Below are 11,858 nucleotides of genomic sequence, written 5' to 3'. Positions count from 1 at the left end.
ATCTCTTTCAGGAAGCTCTGGAGGCTACGAGCTACCTTACCTAATGGATCTCTATTAGATTGCGGCACTGGGGGCTGATCGGACATGCCCCGGGCTCCAGCTGCTCTCCCCATCCATGTTTTCAATGTCTTTGACTTTTGCCAGCCTCCAGATGGGAAGCGGCCGGGGGTCTGTAGGACTCAGGCTTGATGACTGGGGAAGGGATATTTTATCCCCTAAATCCATCTCCAAGCAAAGCACAGCAGTGTTTCAACAGTGCTGTGGGGGGAAGCTGTTTGTGCAAAGCTCCCGCCCGAAACATTGCACTGCCATGATGCACGGGCAGGATGATATCGGAGTATTGCATCCCGTGAGAGACTCTCCGCCTGCCACTTGTGGTGTGGCAGGTAAGGCATGGGTCCTGGGGACAGGCTGGTCTGTGGGGCTTCAGTGTTGTCCTGGAGGTACCTGTCAGATGGAGCTGAGCCTCCCTGACCTGTTTAATCCCACCTCCATCATTACAATGTCTTTTTGTATCACTCCTTGCCTGGGGTCTGGGATCTCCTGTGCTGGCACTGTGCAGCACAAAGCCAGCCCCTTCTTCAGGTTAGAGCTCCAACAGGGCAAGAAAGAACAAGGCAGTATTCAGCTTCTCTCTCATTAAGCATGGAGGGAATTATATGCCCAAGAAGGCAGTGGTGATGCTGGATTTGCTGCCCTTCCCTGGTGCAGGATTCAGGACTGTCCAGAGACGATGAGGCTGCAGTCACAGCTCCCATGTGTCACATTGCCCCTTGCCCCAGCCCCCCTTGTTCAGGCTGTACAACATGTTAGTGCTGGGCAAGGGGCCCAAAGGCACCTCAGTTTCCCCCACTGTGCTCCTGCTGGAATGGTCCCAGAGCAGGAAAAGCAAATCCTGCCCTTCTGGGGAGGGGAGCTCCGGCAGTGAGGATGAATACCACCTTTATGTGTGGCCTCCGCCAGAGACCAGAGTGGTGGCTGCACATCACCCAGAGAGGTCTGGACTTTGAAGCCCAAACACGGGGCCAGCTAGTGGCGGGCTAAAAATCATCGCAGCTCTGGGGAGGACGAGTTCCTAAGAGTGCCCCAGTAGCCCCCCACATCGCTCATCCGGCAGCCCCCAGTGCACAACTCCCCTTGGGAGATGCTCTGATGTTCACAAGGGACTGGGACTGTTGCTTTCCCCCCTTCCCTGCGTGTCCCCTAGCTGTGGGGCTGCAGGAGAGCACCCCACCACCCCGAGGGCTCTGTCACCCCAGCACACACCCCTCCTGCACCCCGAAGTGCCAGCCTGCGGCCTCGCAGCCCCCGCCCAGGCGAGTGGGGATCCCGCGGCAGAGGTGGGGCGTGCTCGGGGGCAGATGGGCAGCGTGGGACGGGTGCCACGCGTGCCCGGCCACCCGCGGCGGCTGCCCGACGGGGAGGGCGGGTGTCCTGCCGCCCCGTGGCGGCGGGGAGCCTGGCAGAGGACTCAGTGAAGGACCTTCTCCGGTTTCCTCGGGAGGCTGTCAGGCGGCGGGGGAGCCGAGCCCCCCGCGCCTCGCTGGCCGCGCCGGCTCCCTCCCTCTCTCCCCCGCACTCCTCCTCCTCCTCCTTCTCCTCCTCCTCCTGCTCCTCCCGCCCTGGTGCGAAGGGCTTTCGCTGCTTCTCTCTTCCCTCTCCTTCCTGTCTCCTCGGCGGACCGCGGTGCCGGGAAGCGCGGGCAGAGGCGCGGGGATGGAGCGGCCGCCGGCTCCCGGCCCGCCCGCCCGCTCCCGCCGCCCGCCGCCGCGTCCCCTCCCCGGCCGGCGGGAGGCGGCGGCTCTCCCATGCCGCCCGCCTCGCCCCTTGCTCTGAATTTCTGCCCGTCGGCCGATCTGGGGAGAGACGGGGAGGGGGTACGTCCCCTCGCACTTTCCTCCCCCTCCACTTCTTTTTTTCCACCCTTTTTTGCCTTCCCTCCATTACGCCCCCCCTCTTCCCCAGCCCGCTTCTCCTCCACCGGGACTGTTCGGCGGCCATGCGGCCGGTCCTGGGCGAGCGGCTCTAACTCGCCACCTCGCCCGGATGGCCCCCCGGAGCCGCGGGCGGATGGAGCCGAGCTACGTCGTGGGTATCTGCTGCCTGGTGCTGCTGGAGCCGGGCCGAGTGTGGAGCGGCGAGCCCAGCACCGGGGGGCCCGGGGAGAGCGGGAACAGCAGCCAGGCACCGCCGCCGGAGACCACGGCCCCCGCGCCCACCGGAGCGGCACCACCGGGGGGGGACCGCTGCCGTGGGTACTACGACGTGATGGGGCAGTGGGACCCGCCGTTCAACTGCAACGCCGGCATCTACCAGTACTGCTGCGGGACCTGCGGGTACCGCTTCTGCTGTCAGTTCAAGCCCAGGCGGCTGGACCAGAGTGGCTGCTCCAACTACGACACCCCCAACTGGGTCAACACGGGCCAGCCACCTGCCCGGGTGGACGAGACCCCCGAGGACCCCACTCGTGACAAGACCAACATGATCGTCTACATCATCTGTGGCGTGGTGGCCATCATGGTGCTGGTGGGCATCTTCACCAAGCTGGGCCTGGAGAAGGCACAGGGTCCCCAGACAGAGATGACCGTCTCCAGGTAAAGGGGTCCGATACCCCCACCCGCCCCACTCGGTTTCCCCATGGTTACCAGCTCATGTTCCCAGCCCACTGCGTAGGATGAGCCCTGGCTTCACCTTAGGACTGCCAAGACGGTGAGGTGATCCCCAAACCCCCTGTCCCGGCATGCTGAGACACCAGGGGGGTGGGTTGACTGCAGCTCCCCAACCTGTCCTGGCAGGGGGGGCTGCCAACCAGGACAGCCTCCACAAGTAGGGGTGGTTGTACACCCATCCCCTCCCAAAATGATCTGCTCCATCTCTTGTGGAGGCATGTCCCTGACTCAGGAGTGCTGGTGGGGTGGGTGACATGAGAACTACAGGATGCGGCTTTCCCCCCCAAAGCAAATCTGTGGTTTCCAATGTCCATGGAAGGTGAGACTGGTCTGACTATGTTTGGGATGACTCTGGACTGCAGTCCCCTTGGTCTCAGCCTCGCTGGCAGTGCAGGGGGAGAGGAGGTGGCAAAGACAGCTCCTCTGTGGCTGCTGCGCCAGCTTGTGTGTGTATGCATGGGTGTGCCCTGCTGTCTGCTTCTGTGCACCAGAGTGGGACATCACCCTTGTGGGGGGGAGTCCACACTCCTTGGAGCTCACTCTCCAGCAGAAAGTTGGGCAGTCTCTTCCTGGCCCCCATATCCTGTGGCTCCAGCCCCTGGTTTTTCAGCCCACTCCTGGGGCTGAGCACAGGACTGGCAGGGGGAAGGTCAAGGTGTCAGGCACATTTTGGCATTGGGGACCCTCTGTGTCTCTCCCAACTCCTGTCCTGCTGCTGTGGCCGTCAGTACATCTTCCTCTCTTCCTACTTGATACACGCTTCTCTCCCCGTTTTGGGGCTCTACTTTGCACCTTCCCAGTGAGGACATAGAGTCTGGAGAGAAACCCATTTTCATGCCATTTTGTTAAGGGATTTTAGCTTTTAAAAAAAGAAAAAGCAGGGCTGGAGGAAATGATGATCACTGGGATCATTAGGGAGCTGCCCTGATTGCAACCCCCAGCATGGACACTCTCTCTCCTTCCCCTGGAGCACCCTTTTTTCCCCTGCCTGTTTAGGACTTGGGCAGCCACCGGGTGCTGCACCCCACATCCGAACCCACGGCACTCTATCCCCAGATCCACCCTACTTCTTCCGCCCACCCAGGGGAGCAGAGGCTGGCCACCCTTGCTTGGAGGAGGGTCATATTGAGGAATGGAGGAGGGTCACAGGACCCTCCTGAGACATGCGAAGCAGTTTTGGGGGGATCCATGCTGTGCCCCCTCCTTGGCAGGGAGCCTGGCTGTGTGCTGCTGCGTGCCCGCGCCTCCCCCCGCGTTGCCTGAGGAAGCGCTGGCACCTTGACAGGATCAATACGGCCTCCGCCAGCCTCCTGACTCCCCTTCCACTCGCCTGCCTCCGCGTCTTTTTTTGGTCTTTCCCCCCCCACCTCCCGGGAATGAGATACTGTGCTTAGGGAGGGGTCAGACCCTGGGACACCCAGACCCAAGTCCTCATCCCCTGCCATGGGGTCTTGCCTTCTCCCATCACCAGACACACTGGTGGAACTGCTGCCACTCATTGTGGGCTGTTTTTCTGTGTGTAGCCTCAATTCTGTGCTGTCAGAGCACAGAATCTCCTTCTTGCTCATACAAGCCTGAATTTTCCCGATAGGTGCCTGTTCTCCCTGAAGCTGCAGATCTTTTGGGCACTAGCATATAGATTGGGAGAAGGCGAGTTTTCCTCATGCACCTTTGTGGGACAAAATCAGAAGGGCACATTCATCACCAGATGAATGCAGCCTCTCTCCTGTTGGGCTTGCCAGGTGTGGGGCTTGAGCCTCCCAAAAGTGGGTCATCCCCTGGACTGGGGTGTTCTGCCAGATCCTGGGTCCTGCTCCCACACGGGAACCTCCCCTGGGGATGGCTCAGGAGAGGTCTTGCCATCTTCCATGAAGGCGAGTTTTTCTCATGCACCTTTGTGGGACAAAATCAGAAGGGCACCTTCATCACCGGAGTCAGGAGAGGTCTTGCCATCTTCCATGACCTGTGTCCTTCTGTGTAAGCCATAAGCGCCTTCGGTTCCACAGGGTTGGTGACTGGCAAGCCCTGGCAGGGCAGGAGTGGTGCATCAGGTGCAGAGCCCCAGGAACCAGGCAAGGCACCAGGCTGACATGACCTCCCTGGTGCTGGGCTGATGGAGACAGTGCCAGAGGCTGGGTACATGGCATAGGCATCCAAAAAAGGGACACTGTCACCTCCATTCCATTGTGAGCCTGGGGATCTTGCACAATACGTTTTGTCTTGCTGCCTCTGAGAGAGCAGGGCTATTTCTACCTGCCTTGTCCCTGTACCCACACATGGCCCAAGGGGTGGGCAGTACCACCATGCCTCTCTCCCGGCGCCTCAGGTAGGAGCTTCTCATTTGCTCCTTGGGCACCGCATCATGGCCTTGGGCCAGCTCCCTGTTGCACGGTCGTCTTGGTTTCCATTCCTATCCCTCCCTCCCACCAGGGTTTTTTCCGCTCCTGGGGAGCACTGTGTGCTGCCCTGGGTGGCTCCCACCGCTGCTGGCTCCCACCCCAAGGTTTCTGTCTTGGGGGGAAAGGTCAACTACTTCTGCACCTCCAGATGTTGTTTGTCATGGTTCTGGTCCTGGTCCAAATCCAGGAAGAGTGACCAGGTGCAGGAAGTCCACTAGCTCCTCCCTTATGGAGATACCTGAGTCTGTATCCAGCTTGTCCTGAGACCCTCACGCCTTGGCCACCTCCAACATCTCCTCACAGATTTGGGTACTGGTCTACCCAGGGAAGTGGGTGCTCTAGTGACTGCAGCTACCTGATTTGTCCTCCCCTCCTCATCCACCTTCCTCCTGCAGGGCCTTATGGCAGCTCCTGCACTCTCCTCTCCTTCCTGCTCGGCTCACGTTTGGCATCCATCCCCAGCACTCGCTTACCCTGGCCAAACCCTGTGTTGAGTCAAGAACACCTGCCTGTGTTTTTCTTCAGTCCCCGGATCTCCGGGGACGTTGGGTCCTTGGGGGCTGCAAGGATTTGTTTGTGCCCATTGCACGAGAGCAGGCACGTGCCCCAGACCTCTCCCCAAAACCTTCTGGAAGGGGATTGCAAGATTATAGCTGGGGCAGACATCCCTACGGCAAGAGTTGGGCAAAGAGTAGGCCCCTGGGGAGTAGTGAGGATTCTGGAGAGGGGCAAAACAGCCATCAGGAGCAGGTGCCCTGACAGCTGCAGTAGGTGAGTGTGCAGTGCTGGCTTTTCGCTCTTTAGGTCTCCCCATGCTATTTGGGGTTCCCCAAACTTGGTCCCACTGTACATCCAACTGCACTGGGTATTTCTCTGACAATGCTCAAGTCCATGGCCATGCCTGCAGTCAATCAATGCCAATGGTAGCATGTGGTGGCGAAGACCTACAAAAAGCATTTACAGGCAGCATGGTGTGCTGCCCTGGCTCTTTGGGGGATGAGAGGGGATCCAGCTCAGCAGGGAGGGAGACCTGGAGCCCTGTTCCTAGACTGAACTCTAGGGAGGCTCACTTCCACCACTCAATTCTTTGCCCAAGCTCCATTACTCCACGCTGCAACTCCAGTTTTGCAAAGACACCTTGCTACACCCTACGCCTTCCTGAGCATCCCTAAGAGTCCCAGCCCCACTGCGCAGGTGTCCCACGGTGTCCATTCTGCTCAGTTGCATAGATGGGCACCTCTTGCCCTGAGCAGACACACCATAAGCCGTGGGAAATGTCCCCACCTCAGGAGCTGAGGATTACGCTCTCACTGGGCATGGAGGTGGTGTGGCCGACCGGGATGCCAGCCCGCCTGCAGCTGTGATGTGCTGTGTGTCTCCTGCAATGCTGCACTTCTGCTCCAAACCTCATCACCCTGCTCGTCCAGTGGCTGCCACCTTCTGTGTCCCTTCCAGGGGTTCACTCCAGCTCAGGGCAACATCGCTTCATCCATCACTCCATCTCTCCTCTCTTCTGCAGGCTGCACTCGTCTCCTCACTTCACTCCCTGTCCCCTTGCAGGGACTTGCAACCTCTCTCCTGTTGGGCTTGCCAGGTGTGGGGCTTGGGCCTCCCAAAAGTGGGTCAGCCCCTGGACTGTGGTGTTCTGCCAGATCCTGGGTCCTGCTCCCCCACGGGAACCTCCCCTGGGGATGGCTCAGGAGCACTGAGTGCTGCATGCATGGCTCCTGCCGTGGAGCTCTCTTAGCCTCCGTCTTCACTGCTCCTGGCTCTGCCTCTGTGCTTGGTCTCAGGGCTCGCACCAAGATGGTTTGGGGCACCTTTGTTGTACCCATTGGCAGAACTAGGGTTGCCATGGAGGTGGCTGCATGCCCACCAAGTTGACGCTGTGCTCAGGCAAGCTGGGTGGCCGGCGACCCTCACACATGGCCTCACGTACTCCACATCTGTGGCTCTGGTGGTGGATGGAGGCCTCAGTGGTGCTGTTCATTTGTGCTTTTTGCAGACAAGCAATGTAGGTCTAAAGCCACATCTGCTCTCTGTTTCCTTCCTCCACCTGCACCCCAGAGCCATTTTGGTGCCACAGACCACCAGGTGACCTAGGGAGATGTGGCCTGAGCTTCCCCAAGCCCTCCAGCCACAGGACCAGACTGAGGCTCATAAAACCCCCAAACTCCTGTTTGGTGAGACAGCAGCTCCTCAGGATGGTGTCACCCTCTGTGTCCACCTCCCCTGCACTGCACCACCTGGGGATGAGCCAGGGAGGGTGTGCAGCCCCAGAGAGACCTACTGGCACCCATAGCCTATGGCACCACTTCTGGTGCAAGGGCAGGGTGAATCTGGGTGTTGCTGGTGCTGAGGGCTCATGAACATTTCTCACCATGGCAGAGTAGCTCATTAAGAGCTGCTCGTGCTGTTGTTAATCGTTATTATCTGCACGCCCTGGGTGGTCAGCACAGAGGGCAGGTTTATGAGAAAGAGCATTGACGGATTTATCTGGAGAGGAAGTCAGAGATAAAGGATTGCTCAAGCTTCATAAATAGACCCGAGGAAAAGAAAAAATAATTTAAAAAATAGGTCAAATCGCATTGAACTTCCCATTGAAACAATCCTGTTTGAGCGCTGGCCCTGGGGACAGGCAAGAGCAGGCAGCATCCAGTGGGGAGGGGGCCAGCGTGCAGTGCACCCCAGGGAAGGTGGGAGCTGACAGGGCAGCAGCTCCCTGTGTTGACAGCCTACACCCATGGCCTTGGGGGACCTGCCTCCCCCCTGCCCTGCCTGGGCATAGCCCACTGCCCACCCATGCCTGTGCCCAGAATTTCTTTGGGCCTGGCCTGGACCCTAGTTGAGTCAGTCCACTGCAGGAGGGGACCTGGGGAGGTGCAGGATTTGAATAGCTGCAGGATGGAGGTGGCACAGCCTCCTCAGGCAGCCTGGTCAAGTGCTTAACTACTCTTGCAGGAAAAAAGGTTGTTTCTTCTGTTTAAACAGCATTTCCTGTGTTTCTTTTGCCCCTGTCATCCCTTTTCAGCCTGGCACTGTCCTTGTTGCACCCTCCCTTCAGATACTCACCTACATTGATAAGATGCCCCAGAGCCTTCTCTTCTCTGGGCTGAACAGTCCCAGCTCTCTCAGCCTCTCCTCATATAAAAGATGCTCCAATCCCATCTTTGTGGCCCTTCCCTGGACTCTCTCCCTTATGTCCATGTCTAGCTTGTACTTAGGAGCCCAGAGCTGGAGCCAGCACTTCAGGTGTGGCCTCACCAGTGCCGGGCAGAGGGGAAGCATCACCCTCCTCAGATCTACTGGCAACACTTTGCCTAATGCAGCCCAGGACACCATGCAGCGCCTTTGTCCCAAGGGCACACTGCTGGCTCATAGTCAACTTGGTGTCCACCAGGATCCCCTAATCCTTTTCCACCAAGCTGCCTTCCAGCTGTCAGCTGCCAGGGTTTGTTCCTCCCTCATTTCAATTTGTTCTGCTCCATGACTGTCCTCTTGGCCCATTTGGAGATGAAGTGATCCCAGAGGGGTTGCTACCCCAAGCTTCCCAAGAATGATGTGAAATTAACCCAAAGGGCAAGTGACCTTCCCTTGTGGCTTTGCTCTTGCCATCGCCCTGTGATACTGACTGGAGCCAAACTGGGAGGGAAAATGAGGGGCCCCACAAGCATACACACCCCTGGGCACAACATGTTGATTTCCCCCTTGTTCTCACTGCCTTTCTTGGAAATTCCCTGTATTACATTCTCTAGGTTTTTGAGCACTCTGGTGCCATGAGCTGACACATCTACCAAGTCAGGATTATTCCCCGCTTCCTCTCCCATTTGCATTTATGCATGTTGAGTTTAATCTGCTGTTTTATCATCCAACCACTTGCTAACCGTCAGCTCCTGCCACAGCTCCCAGAGTGCGTCTATGAGCCAGCCAGAGCCTTCGAGGCGCGAGGCACGCTGACAGTGAGCTGGGGATTAGGGAGCCAAAAAAAGCCCCAAGTGGACACCCCTGCACTCTTGCAGTCACCCAGGGATGGTCAAGGCAGGGGAAATGACATGTCTTCTCATTACCAAGTCCCACACCAGCAGGAGCATCCCAACCTGTCCTGGGACTTGTTGCCAAAGGCTGCAGTGGCAGGTGGGTATGCCCTGCTCCGGCACTGCTGCTGTGCTCCCTCTATCACTGCTGGTGTATTTTTCTCTGGCATCACTGGTGTGCCCCACTCTGGCACCACTGCTGTACCCCACTCTGGCATGGCCAGCATGCCTCGCTCTCACATTGCCAGCACACTGTGGTGGGACTGCAGCATCTCCGTCCATGAATGTTAAACGAAATAGGGCTCTATCTTATGTAATGGTGTTTAATGTTTAATGCTGTTACTTACAAGGAGGGTGTTATGCACAGACAGTGCCTGCGCCAGAGGCTGCCGCTAGTTCATCCCCTTCCCCGAAGGGGTGCAAGTGGCCTCTCTAATCCCTTCCTCAGGGTCTTCTATGTTTCAAAGGGACTTGAGTGGAGGTGTTGCTTCCTCTCCCCACGTATACCAGGCTCTCACTCCAGAGGAGCATCCCCAAAGTGTTGCTCCAGCTGCCATCAGATCAGGTTCCTCTGTCTCAGTGCATCAGACCCTTGAACCCCGCTCCAAGCCATGCATATCCCTCACCACCCTCACCCACTGACAACCCTGGCTCTGCGAGGGCTCAGCCCCAGTCTGATCCCAATTAACTGTTCAGGTGGGGCTCACTAGCCCACCCGAAAAAGCTGGGTTAGGACCCTGGGTGCATCCTGGCTCCCGGCAGCCATTTCCTAGCCCCAGGCTGCCCGGCTCTGCCTCCAAAGAGCACGATTCAGGCCCGGGATGCATTAGGGGACCCAGGGGAACAGGGTATTGCTCTAACAGCCCTTTCATCCCTTTCCCAGGACACTGACAGATCTGCTGAAGCAGCCAGGCCAGAGCCCCTCTGAGAACATGGACAGCCTCATGGGGGGTGTACAGGTCCCACTGGGCGAGGGGCTGGCCCGGGGGCCCCCCAGAAACAGCACAGGTAAGGTGCTAGTGTGGTGGGGAAAAATAAGTTCCCTTGGGTGGATAAAGGCAGCAGGAGGGTACAGCCTGTGGCTGAGCCCCCACCTGCCTCTGCCCCTCCAGACAAGCCGCCCTTGAACAATGCGGTGGCCTCACTGGGGCGGCCCCACAGCCACGGCAAGCGCCTGCCGCTGGCCAGCAGCCTGGCCTTGTCAGCCTCAGACTACACTTCCTACACCACCCTCAAGGTTGGAGGTGAGTGCTGCTGCCGTGTGGGGTGGGATGGTGGCAGGGGGACCCAGCAAGAAGAGTGGGGAGGGGCATGGGGCTCACAAGGGAGCATGGACAGGACAAACCTCCCAGTTTCCCAGGGCTCCCGGGGGGGCTGCTCATAGCAGAAACTCTGTGGCTCCTCCACTGTTCCACCAGCCTGCTGTGCTGCCCAGTCAGTCAGCGTCTAGGGTCTCCCATGGATCCAGTGCACTTCCCAGCCAGTCACCCAGGATCCCACATAGACCTGAAGCACTGCCCACCCCATCAGACCTCAGGATCCACATGGACACACCGCACTCCCCAGCCAGTTCATTGCTGAGATCCCCCCCCAGTCCCCAGCCAGTCAGTACCCAGGATACCTCCCACAGCCCCATCCCAGCCTTCCCAACCAGTGCACCCTCCCTGGTCCCCCCAAACCAGTAGAAGTGGGTGTCCCTGCAGGGGTGACACCCCACCCCTGTCCCCACAGAGAGCACCTCCGAGGACTTCTACAGGCGATTCGGGGGGCTGGAGACACCCCCTGCCAGCACACTGCCCTTCCCACCCACCGAGACACCAGTGCTGCCCAAGGGCTGCCCCCTGCCCAAGGCCAAGGGCCCCAAGGTGCCAGGGAGCCTGGTCTTCCCAGGGGGCTGGGAGGGGGCCCCCCATCGCGGCCCCCACCGGCCGGGCCTGGCCACCCTGCGCCCCGAGGGGCCACCTGAGGCCTTCGGCCCCTCCACCCCACTGTACAGCCAGCACCCCCGGCACCTCGCCACCAACAGCAAGACTGAGGTCACCGTCTGACGACCAGCACTGCCAGGGGCTGGGGCTGCCCCCTCACCTGGGTGTTGCTGCCCTCGGGGGCAGCCCACTAGAGCAAAGCATCGTAGGACCTACGTAAACTGCGACGCTGGCCAGAGGGGGAGACGCGCCGTCCTTCCTCCCCTCCAGGGATGGCGACTGCTGGCTGCACTTCACCATCGAGGAGGCATTGGGGTCTCATCCAGGCAACAAGTTTCAGCCATTCTCAGCCCGCCCCATGAAGAGGCTGAGCTGGGAGCACACTGACAGAGCAGTACCCTGCTCAAGGGACAGGGGCCAATGCTGGACAGACTGGGAACACATCCTGCTTGGGCCAGGCACCCCAAACCTAGCTGCAGTGAGCAGGTGGGGGGAAGAGCAATGGACTCAAAGCACCAGCCCGGTGCTGCCAGTAAAGCCCAGCAGCCCCTTTCCCTCCCCAGCCTCCCCTTTCCCACTGCCCCAGCCTCCACCTTGTCAATAAATAATACATTAAACCATATGGCCTTGGTATGGTTTGGCTGGGGAATTCCACACTGCTCCCAAAACCCCACCACCTTCCCCAGGGGCAGCAGAGTGCAAAGCCCACTCCCACAGGGCCTGGGGAACCCCCCCAGTGGGGGACACGGTGGGAACACAGCTTCCAGGCCCAACCACAAAACCCTTTGAGCTGCTACACAAAAACGAGATCTCCTCTGTCTGAAGTTTAAT

General features: G+C 59.2%; 1 protein-coding gene across 1 annotated transcript; it reads left to right on the top strand.

The window, feature by feature from the left end:
* Positions 1 to 1,526: 1,526 nt before the first annotated feature.
* On the top strand, positions 1,527 to 11,649 carry SHISA8 (shisa family member 8). The gene is made up of 4 exons (XM_064656703.1): positions 1,527 to 2,594; positions 9,986 to 10,110; positions 10,215 to 10,346; positions 10,834 to 11,649. Exons 1-4 carry the CDS (start codon positions 2,047 to 2,049, stop codon positions 11,148 to 11,150), a joined length of 1,122 nt encoding a protein of 373 aa, XP_064512773.1. The 5' UTR covers positions 1,527 to 2,046; the 3' UTR covers positions 11,151 to 11,649.
* Positions 11,650 to 11,858: the final 209 nt, after the last annotated feature.

Source organism: Pseudopipra pipra, chromosome 5 (genome assembly GCF_036250125.1).
Source record: "Pseudopipra pipra isolate bDixPip1 chromosome 5, bDixPip1.hap1, whole genome shotgun sequence".
Lineage (NCBI taxonomy): Eukaryota > Metazoa > Chordata > Aves > Passeriformes > Pipridae > Pseudopipra > Pseudopipra pipra.
This window is presented reverse-complemented; position numbering and strand designations above follow the sequence as displayed.

What these genes read in the sequence shown, in the direction of transcription:
- SHISA8 (XM_064656703.1), top strand. Translation starts at nt 2,047, where the DNA reads ATGGCCCCCCGGAGCCGCGGGCGGATGGAGCCGAGCTACGTCGTGGGT. An exon ending in ACAGAGATGACCGTCTCCAG is followed by an intron (nt 2,595 to 9,985) that starts GTAAAGGGGTCC and finishes TCCCTTTCCCAG; the next exon opens with GACACTGACAGATCTGCTGA. An exon ending in CACCACCCTCAAGGTTGGAG is followed by an intron (nt 10,347 to 10,833) that starts GTGAGTGCTGCT and finishes CTGTCCCCACAG; the next exon opens with AGAGCACCTCCGAGGACTTC.